The 18,830-nt window shown below is 35.0% G+C and overlaps 1 protein-coding gene across 4 annotated transcripts in view; it reads left to right on the forward strand.

The window, feature by feature from the left end:
* The window catches only part of IL1RAPL1 (interleukin 1 receptor accessory protein like 1), a 1,340,631-nt gene that overhangs the window by 1,289,899 nt on the left and 31,902 nt on the right, over positions 1 to 18,830 (forward strand). For all 4 annotated transcript variants that reach the window (XM_084788848.1, XM_084788847.1, XM_084788846.1 and 1 more), the window contains 2 exons: positions 1,972 to 2,104; positions 4,428 to 4,573. In XM_084788848.1, the coding sequence (XP_084644974.1) occupies positions 1,972 to 2,104; positions 4,428 to 4,573 (279 nt within the window). The remainder of the gene's footprint in view (positions 1 to 1,971; positions 2,105 to 4,427; positions 4,574 to 18,830) is intronic.

The raw sequence follows: 18,830 nt of genomic DNA on the forward strand, positions 1-18,830 counted from the left end.
ATACTCTTAGCACGTATGCCCCTGCACTTACTCAAAAACAAGATAATCGGGAACAAATTAAACTTTAAAAGGTAACTCAAACCTGGGAGAGCAGGGTGGGAGGACAGAGGGCTTGCAGAGAGAAGAGAAACCCTGGGCTGGGGCATCTCTATGACAAGCTGGAGACCTAGATAGCAGAGAGGAGCTCTACAACAAGACTAACATAACCAACTAACCAGGGTGGGGGTGGGTACATAGACTGAAGCACCAACCAAGGATCATGTATGTACTGGATCTAGGCCCTCTACACATATGTAGCTGATGGACAGCTCAGGCTTCATGTGGGTCACTTAGTAAGGGGAGCATGAGGTTCCTCTGACATGGACTCTTTTGCCTATTTTCTGATCACTTACACCTTGTGGGGCTGCCTCATCAGGTCACAAGGAGGAGAGTACATTCAGTACTGATTCACCTTAATGCACTTGAGTGGGTTGAGTGGGCCTCCCATTTTCTGAGGAGTAGGACAGGGGAATAGGGGGAAGCAGGGGGGAGGTTGAGATAAGGAGGAGAGGAGGGAGAGAGCTACAATGTAAAGTGAATAAATAAATATTTTTTAGGGTGAACAAAGTTTAGGGGCTAGAGAAGTTGACAGCAGATAAAATTAACAGCCTCTTCCTAGCCAGGTGCACACCTATAATCCCAGCTCTAAAGGAAACAGAGGCAGGTGGGTCTCTGTAAGTCTGAGGCCAGCCTAGTCTGTAAAGCATGTCCAGGACAACCAAGGCTACACAAAAGAAATCTTGTCCCTGTCTCAATAAACAAACAAACAAACAAATAAATGCCTCTTGCTGATAGACAAACAATGGTGTAGATAAAGGAAAGAAGAATGAAGTATTAATATCTCTCCTTTCTTAAGAAAAGTTAACTCATACACGGCCACTATGACCTATTGTAACCAAGGAACAAAAGAACACCAAGATTAGATACATAAATAAATTCTACAAATATATAAAATATAAGCATTGTATTATGCCAGAAATTGAATAGTAACTGCAGCAGTTTTGGCCTGAAGATTTTTCCTGGGCCTAATAACAATTAGTACTATGACTATTAAAAGTTGATAATACACTACTTGGGACATAACAATCTTCACAGGCTGTCTTAGAGATTTTCAGTCTAGTGCCCTTGAAACCACAAGAACTACCAGACTGGTAACAGGCTGTTATGCTTTGGCAAAAGATGCCCTTGAAACTACAAAACTGTCAAAAGTTGGCTTGTGGGCTCGGTGAGGGAAAATTATTATAAAAGATATCTCTGTTCTGTTATAGTTTATCAATGATGACTAAACTTATGATCAAGAGGAAGTTAAAACATGTGTCCAGGGACAGAAATATTATGATCTCTGGTTTGTAACAACATGCATCTATCCCTGCCTATTAAGTTCTGTATAAATAAAGAAGCGCTCTCACTGCCAGTCAGTCAGATTTCAAAACTACATCAACCCCTTTAGTTTTATTTAATTTATGTGTAATAATACAAAAGTATATCTTTAAAAAGAAACATAATAAAATATTTTGCTAATAAAAATATAGAGCCAAGTATACAAAATGCTTATGCCACTCTTTAAAAGTGAATTCTGTTTTGTTTCTCCATATACCCTTTGATGTAATACCTTGAGAAGTATATATGCCTTCTGTGATTCTTTCCAATAATTCATAAACTGATGAGAAAACATCAGTGAACCTCAATGGAAGAACAATCTATAGTTTAATGAATCCTCTTCTAATTCTCATAAGTAGTTCTTATTTCATTTTTAAAATACTGTAAAAATGAAACATTTGATAAATTTGACAAAGATGGGAAAAGCTTGAACAATTGTCTTAGATATTTCATTAAATAAGTGAAATGATCTAATTCTTACCAGCCAATTTGTTTCTTTTTAAAGTAGGCACAAATGATTTTATGTTGTGTTTCCATCATTTTTCTCCACAGGTGACTCAGCCAACCTCACCTGCCGAGCTTTCTTTGGTTACAGTGGAGATGTCAGTCCTTTAATTTACTGGATGAAAGGAGAGAAGTTTATTGAAGATCTGGATGAAAATAGAGTTTGGGAAAGTGACATTAGGTAATTTTTTTTAACTTTTAAACACATGCAGTTGGGAGCTGGTAGCAGAGGTGCACTCCACTAATCGCAGCTCTCCAGGGGGCAGAGGCAGGCGGATCTCTGTTACTTCAAGGCCAGCCTGGTCTACAAAGAGAGTCCAGGACAGCCAAGACTACACAGAGAAACCCTGCCTCAAAAAAAAAAAAAAAAAAAAAAGAGGAAAGAAAAGGAAAAAGAAAAAGAATAAAACCAAACCAAACAAACAACAAAAAAGCTTTTAAACCATTTTGTCTTTCTATTATCATAACAGAAATATTGTAATACTAACAAGTAAATAATTGTTAAGGATGACTATGGAATTACAAAATTGGAGTGCCATTTGCAAAGAATTTAAGAATAATTCTTTTCTTTTTAAAAATGTTTATATTCTTTGGAATTTCATACAGTGTGTTTTGCTCATATTCACAAACACTTCTCTAGCTAATAATAATTTCAAAAGGAACATTTCACTAGTAGCACACTAATACCAAAATCATGGAAAATATCCAGGCCTGTTGTAACCTTAGAAAATCATTGCCCTTTATATTTATGAAAAACATCTTTTAAAAATTACTGAGAGGAACCAGGCATGGTGGCTAATGTCTGTACTCACAGCCCTTGAGAAGCTCAGACAAGAAAGCCATCATGAACTGAAGGCTAACCTGGGCACATTGTAAGTTCAGTGCCAACCTAAGCCAGAAAGAGACACTTTCTCTAAAAATAAATATTGAAAGGAACCATTAGCAAGAGACTAAATAGACTCAAATGCAATCTTTATAGTTTCCTTTCTTACATATTTAAGCTACGAAGTAGCATATACAATACCTGATAAGTTGATGGAATATACACACGTTTCTTGTTATCTTTCCTACTCTAACATTAAGGTATAAATATTTATAAACAGGAAATAACAGGAGAACAAACATTTCTATTTTTAGGTATCTATTTTGAGGGCATAGTCTTTCTACTTCTTTATTAAATGTAGCTATATATTTATTCACTTACATTTAAGTATCAAGGTATTCAATGATGAAGCAAATTGTATTTGGACATAAAGAGTTAGTTCTCATCATAATCTAAATGAGCAAGGACTTTCATAATGATAACTAAGTTATAACCAAAACCAAATGATAATTATTTTTTAAATATTCCATATAAAGGTTGTATTTTCTGGCAAGACATGAGGATTTAAGTAATGGTTCTCCTTTTTAAATGTCAAGACAGACTTTTAAAACTTTAACAAAGATATAAGAGAAATGTTTTTCAGTACAAAGCAAAAATGTATAAAACTGTCATACAAGATCATTTCTATTGGGATCTTCTCTCTGGCAACAAATATACAATATCTCACTGTGGAGTGCTCCAATTGGATTCTGGAAGATCCAAATGGGCAATTCTCCAATATGGACAAAAATATTTTTGCCATTTTTCATATTTAAAATATCATTTATTGCTTAACAATGCTTTTTGCATTTTAATATTAAGAAATACCATAAACCTAAACTGTCTAACTTTGATTGTATGAGCTTGAAAAAAAGCTGTAGGAATTTGTTTATCTAATAATATATACCTATAATTTATGTGTCTGTGTATATACATATACATTCATCCAGGAAGGACTTTGGAACTAGGAATAATGAGAGCAGAAAAAGTATACCTAGTTTAATAAATTCTCCATGTGTTTTGAGAGGTTGCTAATATATATAACAATCAGATTTAGTGAGCATTTACCACTAATTTTAAAAGTCAGAATTAAATACCTATTAGAACTTTTATTATATGGTTTTATGGTTTCATATTTCTTTAAAACTATGCAGCTCATTTGTATCATTAGGAAAAGTAAGTCAGACTGGAGGTTTCAACTAAAATGTCAAAATAACTCAGAAATTTTCTTTCTTTCTTATTCTTGTTAAAAATAATCTGATATATAATTAGGCCCTTAGCCTAACATTTTAGAATCCCTTATCTCATTTTTACATCATCTTTCTTCTTAAAGGAAAAGTAATTTGTAAACTTTCTTTCAAGGTCTCTCTCACCTCCTTATTATGACAGCATGATTGTCCTGCTAGGAGAGATAATTAACTGCAAGTTCATTAGCATCTGCAAAGACAAGTTTCTTTCTTAGCAGTGAAGAAGAAAAGGGCATGATATCATTTAATTAACTTAGCCTTAGTCCATAGTCAGATTTGAAGCACAAACCCTGTAGGTATATTCTCATCAGATTCAAATTCATCTACATTTCTTTCTTTTTCATGTATGTGTATGTTTGTGTGGGTTTTTTGTTGCGTTTCCCTTTATGTTTTAGAGTTCTTAAGGAACATCTTGGAGAACAGGAAGTTTCTATCTCATTAATTGTTGAGTCTGTGGAAGAAGGTGACCTGGGGAATTATTCCTGTTATGTTGAAAATGGAAATGGACGTCGGCATGCCAGTGTTCTCCTTCATAAACGAGGTGAGTGGAACCTTCTGTGCTCAAGGGATAAGCTCAATGCTCAGTACAAGGGAAATCATTGCAATACAGTAGAAAAGTATTTTTATTTCTTTTATTTTCCACATAAACCTAGCACAAGTAAAACAATCACATTAGGATTATGTCCACGTAGGTGTTAGAGAACTCATGTCTATCAACACACTGTTCAAAAGCCAGTTCTCAAGTGAAATCTGGCTAGCACCTGGCTACTTATCCCAATTCATTGAGGTTCTTAGAGAACTTTGGTATAGAAATGAGTTTTAGGAAGAGGCAAGGAACAACAGGAAAAGTTTTGTTTTATGAGGAAAGTAATTAGCCCAAACAATTTCCCATCCCTGGGTATGTGACTCCCACTCCAGAAGACGGTAACTGATGTTTACCTCCTGTACTAGTTTCTGTATTTTTTAAAATATACTTTTATTTTATTGCACATGTGTAAAACAAACTACATACAGCAGGGAGAACCATGTGACAATCATGAGATTACTGAGTACTATATATGTTACATTCATAGTGACTTGGCCATCTGCATTTGTCTTTTTTGAAGTAAGTGTTTTTCCTGTCTTGTTGGGTCTAGATCTCCGAATGAGATTCAATATCTATCTTATCTCAACTCTAATAACTTAACTTCTTTATCTTGATCTAAAATGATCTTGTCCCCTAACCAGCTAAACTTGGTTATGGGACTATATTATCTTGTCTTCAATGCCCCTCAGAGACTTGAGAAGGAATAAAACTTAAATTCCTGAGTGAACCAGCAATGTGGGTTAGCAGTTTCCAAAATGTACAAATTGACTTAAGACAGTTTACTGCCTGACCAGTCACTCAATACACTTTACAATGTTGGAGCCTCATCTTTAGCTTTCTGGCCTCATATCTCTGCCAGACTTGTTCGCAGGGCAGGAACTATTGAGGACTTGCTTACCCTGACTTGGCAGAGTGCGGCCATCGACTCTGCCTGCATCTAAGTTGCCCATTTTTAGGCAGATTCTGTTAGTGGCAGAATGAGGATATTTTGCCCAGTCATTATTTTGTATTTTTAAAAAATTAGTATGACTTGCCTGTGAGTAAATTCTCACAGCAATTTGCATGTTTTTTGGTTGCTGGTTCACAAAACTAGAATAAAAAAGAATACTTCCTGATTTAGTCTAAGGACATCCAGCTTTTGGGTTTTGTAAATCTAAAGATCACTTAGCGGTTAACATCTTCATCATTTAGGTGTAGCTTTCCTTAGAATTTAGTATTGTGGGGAGCAACAACAAATCACAAAGAGACAACCATTATTACAAAAAAAGAGAGCCTCATAGATGGATGACTAATTCAAACACTTGAGTCAAATTTGGATTCTTTGCCTTGCTTTAATATCAAATATATAGCCTAAGCAAGGTGGTCTCACGTGTCAGATTACGATATGTAGAATGGAGAAAATATTATCAACTCTTCAGTGTTTTATAAACATAAAAGAAAATAACAAATGGGAAGGGCTTGATACAGTACCTATTCATGGACGATGTGTAATAAAATGGTATTTGTTATAAGAAATAGGTCATTAAAGTACCTTGATTTTTTTAATGCATCCAAGTGTGTCATGATTGGAAAGTTGTTCCATTAGTACAGGAACTTTGCCTGATGAATTCTCCAATGGAGTATTTTTTGACATTCTAACACTGTATAATTTTTACATATATAATGTCCTTCCATAATTAGTAGTCACTTATTATAAGTAAGATAGGCTGTAGTTGAGGGCAGTGTCTGAAACAGTAACTTTTTCTCTGCATAACCTTTACCAGCTTATACACGTGTATGTGTGTGTGTGTGTGTGTGTGTGTGTGTGTGTGTGTGTGTGTTTGAATTTTTTGAAATTAGAAGTGATTATGAAATATGACCTATGCTTTTGAGTTAGTGAAAATTTTCATGCAGTTAGAGAAGAAAAATATTTTCCTACATTATGCTAAGTTAAAACATTATAGTCTACTTTTTCCAAGTAAACTTGCTACTCTCTAACTCAGCAGATTTACAATAATTTTAATTTCAAAGCACATCTTCAATCCTAGAGTCCTTGAGGTTTGAAAAGAAAGAGAACATTGAAGACTATTCCATACCTTTTTGGGAAACAGATTCTCTGAATAGTATTACTGAAAACTATTAAAATAGACACCTTGACTGTCAAGGTGACTATATTATTAAGGTAGCATATTATGCTGTAATGTGAGGAGAGAAGAAAAGTAAAAATCAGCTAGCAATGTTTCTTCCTGTACTTTAACACATAGCTAAACAATAAAGAAACTTGAATGATGTCCTCTTGTGTGTACAAAAGTAGCCTCCGTATTGAAAGCATCTTAAATACCATAGACTTAACTAATTATCCTGCCACAGCACCTTCAAAATAGTTTATCAGCTTATACTGGGTCACATTCCATCTCTCAAAAATCTGTTCTAGCTTGGAAGAATCAGTTAGAAAGCATCTCCTTTTCTCTGGTTTTTCTATCACTTTAGACTTTTGACTGTTCTTTCCCTAGCAATCAGGTGTTTTATAGTAGTCATCATGACTCCACTGAACCTTTATTTCAACAGATACAACCTCTTCAGCTCCTTCTACCCATTCTTCATTTATATTTATTATTCTATTGATTTTCTTGAATGTAGTCTAAATGAAGAGTTTAAAGTAGTCCTTAAGAGTTGAAATATGTTTTTTTTAATTAATTTATTCATATTACATCTTGATTGTTAGCCCTTCCCCTGTTTCCTCCCATTCCTCCCTCCCTCCCACTTCCCCCCTTCTCCCCTCCCCTATGTCTGTGATTGAGGGAGACTTCTTCCCCCTATGTATGCTCTAAGATTATTGAGTCTCTTCTTGGTAACTTGCTATCCTTCTTCTGAGTGCCACCAGGCCTCCCCATCCAGGGGACATGGTCAGAAAAAAGGCACCAGAGTTCACGTGAGAATCAGATCTCACTCTCCACTCAACAGTGGAGAATATCGTGTTCGTCGGCTAGGTCTTGGTAGGGGTTCGAAGTTTACTGCCTATTTCTCCTTGGCTGGTGCCTTAGTTTGAGGAGGACCCCAGGACCCAGATCTGCCTGTCATAAAGTTCTTCTTGTAGGTTTCCAGGACCCTGTGGGTCCTGTTATTTCCCCATTCTTCCATGCTACTCTCGCCTAAAGTCTCAATAGGATGTCCTCTCCTCTGACCCACTTTCTTGGTAAGTAAGGTTTTTCATGGGACGTATCCCTTGGACTAGTGTTTTGATATAAGTGAGTATATACCGTTTGTCTCTTTTTGCTTCTGGGTGAACTCACTCATTATGATAATTTCTAGGTCAATCCATTTGTCCACAAATTTCGGGAATTCCTCGTTTTTAATAGCTGAGTAATACTCCATAGTGTAAATGTACCATAGTTTCTTAGTCCATTCTTCTACTGAGGGACACTTAGGCTGTTTCCATGTTCTGGCTATTGTGTATAAAGCAGCTATGAACATGGTTGAGCATATGTCCCTGTTGTGTGTTCGAGCATTTTCTGGGTATATTCCAAGGAGTGGGATAGCTGGGTCTTGAGGAAGCCCTATTCCCATTTTTCTGAGAAAACGCCAGATAGCTTTCCAGAGTGGTTGTACTAGTTTGCATTCCCACCAGCAGTGAAGGAGTGTTCCTCTCTCTCCACATCCTCGCCAACATGTGGTGTCATTTGAGTTTTTGATCTTAGCCATTCTGATGGGTGTAAGATGGAATCTCAGTGTCGTTTTGATTTGCATTTCTCTGATGCCTAACGAGGATGAGCATTTCTTTAAGTGTTTCTCAGCCATTTGATATTCCTCTGTTGAGAATTCTCTGTTTAGTTCTAAGCCCCATTTTGCAATTGGGTTGTTTGGTTTTGTGGTGTTTAATTTCTTGAGTTCTTTATATATTTTGGATATTAAACCTTTGTCAGATGAAGGGTTGGTGAAGATCTTTTCCCAGTCAGTAGGCTGTCGCTTTGTTCTCTTGACAGTGTCTGCTGCCTTACAGAAGCTTCTCAGCCTCATAAGGTCCCATTTATTAATTGTTGATAAAAAATATTAATAAATACTGAAGTGTTTTGAAATAAAGATTTGAAATAGGGAGAAAAGATTAGTGTACACATTTACATTGTAAAAATCTGTTAGTTTGGTGGCTAGTGAGTTAAGAGCACCTGTTATTCATGCACAAAACCTAAATTCACTTCCCAGCACCCATATGGCAGTTAAAAACTATCTGTAACAGCATTTCTAGGTGATATGATAACCTCTTCTATCTTCCATTGGCAACAGGCACACACATGGTACACAAATACACACACACACACGCAATCAATCAATCTAAAAAATTAATTCTGTTGGTTTGGGCAGCATATATTTCCATTTGGAGCAAGGCATTGATTATAGTTAAGGGATTATTATAAAGAAAGCAGAATGACACTGTATTGGATGTATGTGTGACACTAATAAAAGCTGGTTTTGTAGGCAGGCATGCATTTAGGAAGAGTCAAACACACTTTAGAATACTTCTAACATGTGTAGCCGAAGGTTAAGCATACAAAGCTACGAAAGCTCCCAATTATAGAAAAATACAGTTTGAAGAATCAAGAAAATTGTTTAATAAGAAATGCCATTAATGTCTGATTATCTGAATACAAGAAAGACAAATATGGCTAATTTTAGTTGCTCTCAAATACTTAAATTTTCCTTAATGCTTTTCTAATTTTTTATTCATATGAACAACATTTTGTTCTTATTAAGATAAAATCATTAATCCCCAAAGAGTATTTTGAGTTTGTGTACTCTGAAGGTCTCCTCTTAAAGTGAATGTGTACCTTCTTTGTAAGAGAATTGAAGCAATGAAGTCTGCCCTTGCAAAGACAATACTGGAGGCAGTCTTCCCTCAAAGGGCTCATTACATGAATGACACCCATCTTGAAAGGTCAGCACCTACAAAGTTCAGAAAGAGAGGTTTGAATCTTCAAGGATAAGGTCCCTGAGAATGTCAGATTTCTGCCAGACTATCAATTATGCAATTATCAGATTTTTTTACATTAGTCAGAGGATCAATACTCAGACTTCTCTAATTTAGAAGTTTTCCAAATCTTCCTTGGAGAGACACATTATAATATTTTGTTGATGTAGATCAGTAGTTCTCAACCTTCCTAATGCTGTGATTAATTTTCATACAGTTCCTCATGTGGTAGTGACCTCCAACCATAAAATTATGTTAACTACTACTTCATAACTGTAACCTTGCTACTGTTATAAATCATAATACAAATATTTGTGTTTTCTGATGGTCTTAGGCTACCGCTGTGAAATCCAAAGGGGTCATGACCCATAGGTTGAGACCCACTGTGGATACACAACAGAAAGGTTTTGGCCTCTAATCTATGTACTCCTCCATTCATCAGAAAGAAGTGAATTCTGTTTCAGTTATCTATGATTTCTGGTTCCATATTTTATGACTTGATGTCCTGACAATATAGACATCTTTATAATCTGTAGCAAAGCACTTTTATTGTTAAGAGCATGGATTTAAGAGCAGGACCCAGTTTTTCTTCATAACTGTTCTGCTTTGGCAAGTCACTCCATTTCAGTGAGCCTCAAATTGTCTTCTATAAAATGGGAGTGCTAAGTTTTCTATCACTTATATCAGCTATGAGAATTAAATGAACACATATGCCAGGACTTATCACAGCATCTGAGATATTCTTAGCAATCAATAAATTCTAACAAGCTACTACAAGATTTCACTGCTCCAACTGTGTGCTACTGAGGGTAATGAAGGATACTGCAATTGTGTATTCTATTAAAAACTCTACAATTCTAATTTATCTTACAATAAAATGAGTTATCTTACAATAAAATAAGATACAGCAATTGTATCTTATTTATTCTGAATTTTACCTCACAATAAATTTACACTAGTTTGAATGCACTGTCCTAAAAATTTCTTTCATGTAGTCATGCATTTAATAATGATTATTTAGAATCTCCTATGTGCCTAACATTGTTTGCTTGCAAAATTAAATAAAGAGGATGAAATAAAGACCAATATAAATTAGAATGTCATGATCTCAACACAGAATTGTGTGCTTTTTGTGACTGTTTGACTTTAAAATTGTCACATTAAGAGTCTTCAGTAACAATCCTGATCTAAATGGTTATGTTTACTTCTATAGGTTACAATAACAGGACAATTCATTCATCATAAGGTAATAGAACTGGCAAAGTATCTATTTGAGAGACTTAGTGCTAGTTAACAATGATAAACATCTAGGTTTTCTCTATTTCTCCTTAAACTCATTTCACTTCTTCTGTGAATTCTGTCTCTCTCCAAAGAATGTAATCAATAGAAATTAGACTTGCGCAATAAAGTCTCTAGTCCTGGAAATATCTTTAGTAATGTAATTAATGTGCAAATAATTTAGGATGCACTGTTTTAAAGCAGATGAATTTAGATCCAGTGAACTGTTTATCACTTCTTGTAATGAATCATCTTTGTAATGTGTGCCTGTGTCTTTGTTTTTATTTCCCTTGCATGTTTATTTACCAAGAGATTCAATATGATAATGGAACCTTGCAGTCCTCTCTTTGAAGTTTAAGAGGACTCATTTGATTTTATTTACTTCTGATATTAGAATGTTTTAAAAAGCCAAATCCTGCTGGAATATCACAATATCTTACTGCTCTATATGGCTCTATCTCCCTAGAAGGCTAAATAGGTAGCTATAGAAGGGTCACTTTTAATGAGTCCTGCCATATGCAATGCCAGTGTAGTTAGGGGTTTAAATTGTGTTTCTACAGAAGCTCCAAACCACAGATATCATGTGTAAAAGCTTTTTTTCCTTGAGTAAGCCTTGATATTTCATAGTCAAAATTTTTCTTCTAGCTTATAACTTTTTTTTCTTCTCTGATACTTTGGTCTGTGGGAAAATTAAGTATTTGTTTCCACCTCCATATTTTTTCTTAATTGCTAATGTTAAATAAAATATGGCTGGAGAGATGGCTCAGTGTTTACAATGGCCTGCTTTTCCAGAGGGCCAGGGTTAAAGTCCCAGCGCCCATGTTAGGTGGCATACAGCTACCTGTAACTCCAGCTTCAAAGAATGTGATGCCTGTGGCCTCCTTAAACACGTACATCCATGTGCACATCCTCCACCAACATATACATACACATAATTACAAGGTAAATAAATAAATCTTAAAAATTAAATCACTTGAAGCCTATTGTGAATGATAGTAACACAAATTATCCAAAAATTTTGATGCTAATAATCTTTATCTTTATTTTTCTATATAATAAAGAAATTTCAAGAAAGCCACCTACTTGCCCACATGAAAAATTACCCTTTAAAGATGACTAGCTCATTACATAGAATACATAATTTAATTGAGAATAACCCTGGGTTATCTTTGTCTACTTATTTTCCCAAACAAAAGCAGTATGGGAAGCAAAGATTAATAAACTTCTGTTTTCAGCTATTCATTTTGAATATGTATGGAAACTCTAAAAACAGAGCTTATGATACATGGTCATATTTATCATTTCATGATTGTTTTTTACTCAAATGCTAAATTCTTGATAAATTAGGCTTACTTCTCTATCATATGCTTTAATGTATCTACACTACTCAATAGATGTGCTGACCGTGCCCCTATCAAACAGACTGATTAAATGCATTTGCAAATATCTTCATTTCACATATTGCAGCTTCTCTATTGTGTCACTATTCATATTTTAGGCTGAATAAGTTTCTTTTGTGGTAGAAAATGTCTTGTACATTGTAGATTGTTTAACAGCATCTTTTGCCCCTACTTACAGTACCTTCTCTAGTGATGGAAAACTAAAATGTCTCCTAATATTACCAAATATCCCTGGAGAAAACTGTCCCTAGTTGAGAACTACTGGTTTACATTGTGACTACAGAAACCCCCTTGCATGAAATGGTTTTAGCATCTTAATTACTCATAGGAGAGAAATTCATTGTAAAAGAACTGAAATTTTCACCTTGAAAACCCTCACAGATCATATCAAATGAAATCAGGATGATCAGAAAGTAAACAGAACACAAGTTTATATACAAGAATTAACAGTAGTCAAACTATTTGTTTCCACATTTAGAAGACCACCTATTCTTGTACTTAATAAATATTATAATAGTTACAAATCACCCAGGGAGGTTATCACAAAAGCAATTCAGGTGCATTAACTTGAGGTAGTACTCAAGCTTTGAATTTCAATAAAGTTCATTTTGATATTGCTGCTACAGGTCTATGGACCACAATTGGCACACCAAGGGCCTATCTACACAATAGATCCTGCTAATATACTTGGTAGCATCTAATAGTTAAAGAGCAACTAGCTCTCTGGAACTCAATGTGTCCATGAGAAAGAAAGAAAGCCAGAAAACAACCAGTCAGTGGGACTAAATCCAAGTAATTGCCTAATTTCTTTTGCAGTGTTAATACCTTTGCCCTCACATTCTGTTCTTAATGAGGTTATTTACATCACATATTCAATGACATTTTGCCTTCTAGAATACATTTGCTACTCAAGAGATGCCTGAGAGGGCAGTCTCTTAGAGTAGTTAAATGATTAGCCCCTTAAATAAAAAGGCCCTGATTTCTGGAAACAGTTCCTACATGTCCCATGTTTTAAAAGGAAAATATATTCAGAAGTCTCTCAACAACACATATAGATATGGATATATAGATAGATAGATACACAAGTTATTGATAGTATTCAGTCTGTACAAATAGTAATTACTGAGTAGTAACTTGGTATATGATAATCAGTAATTTATGCTGATTTCCTGTCTTGAATTTGAATTCAGCCAAATTACAATTCTACATAATAAGGAAGGATGGTCACAGTAAAATAATTGAATTACCACATATTGTTATTCATGAGTTCATTGATACAGAATAAAGAGAGAAAGAGAGAGAGGAAGAAAGAAAGAAAGAAAGAAAGAAAGAAAGAAAGAAAGAAAGAAAGAAAGAAACCGTAATAGTACAAGCAACAGGGTAAAGTGTGCCTCACATTCAAAAGTTTAATTCATTAGCATAGACATCTGCCTAGCATCTCTCAGAGCAGCTATAAAATTCAAATAAACCTCAAGTGAAGGCAAAGGAAATTCACTGAAACTCAGAGTTTTGTATTAGAAAATGGTAAGTATGCCCTTTAGGAAAATAAATACACGAGTTTACAATACTTACAGGGGGCTGAAGAAATGGCTTAACAGTTAAAACTACTTGTGACTCTTCAAAAGGACCAGAGCTCAGCTCATAGTCCTCATGTAAGTGTCCCATGACTACTTGGAACTCCTTTTCCAGAGTATGGGACACCTACTTCTTGCTTCCATATGCACAAACTTAATCTTTCTCCCCCCCATACATACACACATATTAATAAAAACTAAATATTTAAAAAATTAAATTAAAAATTGACAGACACCCACCAAAATCAACTAGTTCACACAGATCACCACAACAACATAATACATGTAGTCAGAGATAATAGACAGGAACATATGTCCATGACCAATACACACTAATAACCCACATTCTGCTTCTTAGAATCACCTCATATCTTCATTATTTGCAGATAAAATCTACCTATTTATTGATGATGCATCATATTGCACTGGAAATATTACTTCACACAGGCTGCTTAAAGGAGACAGTTTTTCTAATGCTGTTGAATGAAAATCATTCTCCTTGTAAAATATGTAAAAATATATACATATTTACCAGTACTGGGTCAACCACAAACACAAATTATACTTAGTAATTAAATCACTAATTCCACAGGACGAATACAACTATTATAGGCAACATTGCTGGACAGAGGATGATAGCTGTGCATTTGTGTGGCTATGAATTCCTGCATTTGGTTAAGGAAATGGCACAACTGGGTCATAATACAATACAAAAGATATAACTTTTAATAAGCAGTTCCTGGATGTTGAACTTTGACAATCAGGTCAGTAAACTGAGAAATTTGACATGACACATAAAAATGCTAACTGCTCTCTCAGGTCACATAGTAGGAAAAAGTATGTTGATTTCCAATAGATTACCATGGTAACTCATGTTAGATTTTTAGTGCTGAGAAATATATTTGCTATCTATAAGAGCTATGTTCACTATTTGTTTCCACTGTTAAAGCACACACTCTATTCTTAGCATGTGCTCAATAACGAGTATTATATATGGAGGTTGAATTTTCTAAATTAAAAGTGGACATTTAACTGTCATAAAATTGAATTAAAAATAAATTCAGAGAATTCCAATAGTATATTCAGGATGGCACACAATGATCATTTTAAACAAGCTAAGAATTATTATCATTAATTGAACTATGATATGAATGAAGACTGACTGAGAAGAAATTATGAACAATGATAGAAAAAATTGAGTTTCTTGAGGGTCTTTTAATTTTCACTCTTGAGTTGCTTGTTACCTAGAGCACGTCTCTGGCTCACTGTTCTTAAGTTTTATCATTTGTAAACTAATTGTCCCTCAGCTTCAGGGCAGAACTCTTGAAAGAACATATTAAGCACTCACAATAATATATATTAGGCTAATTTTCAGATTCTCAGACTTTCGAGGTGCTGTTCCTCATTTTGCCAAACCTGAAGGAAAATTGAAGTGGTTACTCTTCACAAGGGGTCTACTTCTAGTTTAAGTTTTCAGTTGCCTGAGAACTTTACTCCCATTAGTGCAAAATACAAACTACAGTTCCTTATATGTGACTGCAATTCAAAGTATTGACTTATTCTGGGTGCCTAATTCACATAAATTTAAATGTAACAGGCATCTACCAAAATCTGAAAGAAAGTGTGGTATGATAGTTCATGCCTATATCTCAGGATTTGGCATTATATCAGTGCTGAGCTGCAAAAGTCTAAGGCTAGTCTGGAGTATTGAATGTTTGAGGCCCACCTGGGCTACAGAATGACACACTGTTTCAAAAAACTAAAAAAGCCTGACCAAGTGAAACTTAAATTACCTGACTTAAATGAATTTGAAAATTCTAGAATGTAATATAAAATGATTCCTCCAGAGGAGAGATAATGATAAATTATGCTGTTTCTTGTCTGCTAGGCCTGGTCATTACCTCAAGGGCCTGTTTAAGTTCAATAAACTATTTGCAAAATTAAGAAACAAACAAAATTTCTACTATGTTCCCCAACTATTGTATGTATTCAATAACAAAGAATGATGAAAAGCATTTAAAAGTGAGAAGGAAAGGAACTTTCTGCTTCTCCCACTTGAGAAATAAAACAGCATGTGGCAGTATTACTGTTTCGGCCCTAATAATCTCTAACTCTAAAAACACCGAGATTTAAAATGAAATGTTTCTCCAGAGGGAAAGTGTCACCAATGATGTTCACCAAAATCAGTTGTTTCTAATGCTTCCAATAATTAGAAATATATTAAAAACCCTTAAAGAAAGAAAATTAAAATAGTAGTAAAAGTCTGATGTTTATCTATGTTTTGCACTTTGTTGACTGCACTACAGTAAGGTTTCACGTGTGTGAAAATGTCTTATAAATTTATTTCTATCAGTATAATATTCTTCAAATCATATTTACTTTACTAAAAATCCAATGTTTCTGCTGAAAAGTGGAAAACATTGATCTTATTGGTTATCTAAGCAGTCCAGATGTTCTGTGTTCTTTGGGCATCCCAAAGCATTCCCAATGGAAGAACTAGTAGTTCTAACTGTGACAATACATTCTCTTGTGGACAATTGCTTTCAGGATAAACATCACATCCTTTAGCAAAAAGTAGTGAAATGGCAATGCCACCTTCACTTTGACAATTTTCTCTCAAGAGAGGTTTTGTAACATTCCATCTGTGCCTGACAATTTGTGTGACATGTTAAGAAGGAAATTCCTAGTAGAGATAAAGCAAATGCTTTTTCTTCTAATATATTTTCTTTTAAGCCTAAGTGAAGGTTGACACTTTGATATACAATAGCCCTGTCTTCTCAGCTGGTCACCGGGGGCCCTTTTTGTTCTTTATTTTAGCAGTATGCTCATTGTTTTTCTGGTTTCTCTTTTGAGATCTAAGATGGAAGAGTCCACTTTTAATCTTTTATATGTCTGTATGTGTGTGCAAATATATGATGTTGCGTATGTCTCATGTATACTCCTTCTATAGTGATATTTCAGATAATTTTTTATGGTTTAAAAGAGGGAAAGCTTTCTGCACTAAGTCTTTACCTATGCTAGGAACTCCATTTTTACCTTTCACGAATGAATGCAAACTTTCCCCAAAGGGAACCATAGTGTTATTTTTCTGACCTAATTTTAGGAAACTAGTTTAACTGGTACATGACATGAATCCCTAAGTAAATATATTTTGGAAAGTTACAGGTTATTTACTTTGAAAGTAAAATAAGAGGATGAACAAAATATATTAACTAAACCACAGCAGAAATTTGCCTGCTATCTTCCAACATATAACAATTATATTTTCTCATTCATTCCATAGCAAGTAATTTTTCAAAATCCTATGCAGGCACTTGTACACTGTGTCAATCAGTGACGGATTTTCATCTCTGAAATCCCCCAATAAAACCACACATACAAATTCACAAAATACACCAAATGTGTTGATTACTTGTCTCATGATTATGATATTAAAAGTATTTTTAATGCTCATAAAAGTTCTAGCACAGTGACGACATCTCAGTGCACAATGAACATTAGCATGTACTTTGTAGTAAATATGTGCTTTCATGTCAGAATCTGTAAGATATAAGCTATTTTAATACAATAATCATACATTTCTTCCATCAGTTTATCACTAGAGTGCAAAAACACTACATGACTATATAGAAAGTACTTATTAAACAAAGATAAAATGAATTAATAAATGAAAACCAAACCAAGAACAATGGATGCAGTAAACCTAGAACCCATAATCAGATCTAGCCAATAGACAGTGCATTCTCCACAGTTTTATGGAGAGCAGGGACTAACTCTGACATGAACTCTGATGACCCTTATTTGACCACTTCCCCTTGGTGAGGAGGCCTGGTGGCACTTAGAGGAAGGGTAAGCAGGCTACCAGGATGAGACCTGATAGGCTATGATCATATATTTGGGGAGGAGGTCCCCTTCTGTCACAGACCTAGGGGAGAGGAATAGAGTGAAAGAGGGAGGAAGGAGGGAATGGGAAGATATAAGTGAGGGGATAACAATTGAGATGTAACCTGAAAAAATATTTAAATAAAAAGAAAACACTCAAATGTTTGGGTGGTGTCATTGGCAGAACACTTGCCTAGCATCTGCAAGGTCTTAATGAAATAGTAGGTAATTCTCAGATTCTAAGTTTTTAAAAAACGCTTTAAATCTGTACATCCATGCAAGATTATAGTATCACTATATTCATGATGAAAGATAATTTTTAACTCTATATGATATGAAGTCCATTTTCTCTCTCTCTCTCTCTCTCTCTCTCTCTCTCTCTCTGTGTGTGTGTGTGTGTGTGTGTGTGTGTGTGTGTGTGTGTGTGTGTGTGTTTAGGCCAGAGGACGACATTAGGTCATTTCTCCTATTGCTCTCCACCTTTTAGTTTTGAGAACTTTGAGACAAACTCTTTCACTGTACTTGGATATCATAAAATCAGTGAGAATATCTATTTAGAGGCACCAGGGGTCTTCCTGTGTCAACCTCCTTAGTCCTGTGATGCCTCACATATGCCACTGCATTTGGGTTTTCATTTTGAGTTCTGGGGCTTGAACTTAGGTCCTCATGTTTTCACAGCAAGCACTTGACAAACTTAGTCATCCCCTCAGCTCCATATTCTCTATTTTATGTATAATGTATACTTTAACCAAGTTATGGAGTGGATATTCATAACTTAACTTCTTCAGCTGCTTGAAAATTATGAAACATTGAACCAAAAAATTGCTCACAAAGGTATTGGAATTTTAACATAGAAAGAAAGAAGTGCTTATTTCAAAACTGTGTGTGTTCTTAATCATCTATCTAGTTATTCATTTATACAACAAATTGTCATTGGTTTCCCACAATGTGGCAACCAATTTTCAATGAACTTGAGATAATCATTGAAAATAATTTTTAAAATAGGTGCCTGCGATTTAACCACTGCCCATTGGCAGGGAGGCCTTGAGGGCACAGAGAGAAAAGGGATACAGGCTACCTCATGATACCTGTTAGGCTGAGGTCAGATGGTGGGGGAGGAAGACCCTACTGCCCCC

Source organism: Acomys minous (genome assembly GCF_964271855.1).
Source record: "Acomys minous genome assembly, chromosome: 7".
NCBI classification, from domain to species: Eukaryota; Metazoa; Chordata; class Mammalia; order Rodentia; family Muridae; genus Acomys; species Acomys minous.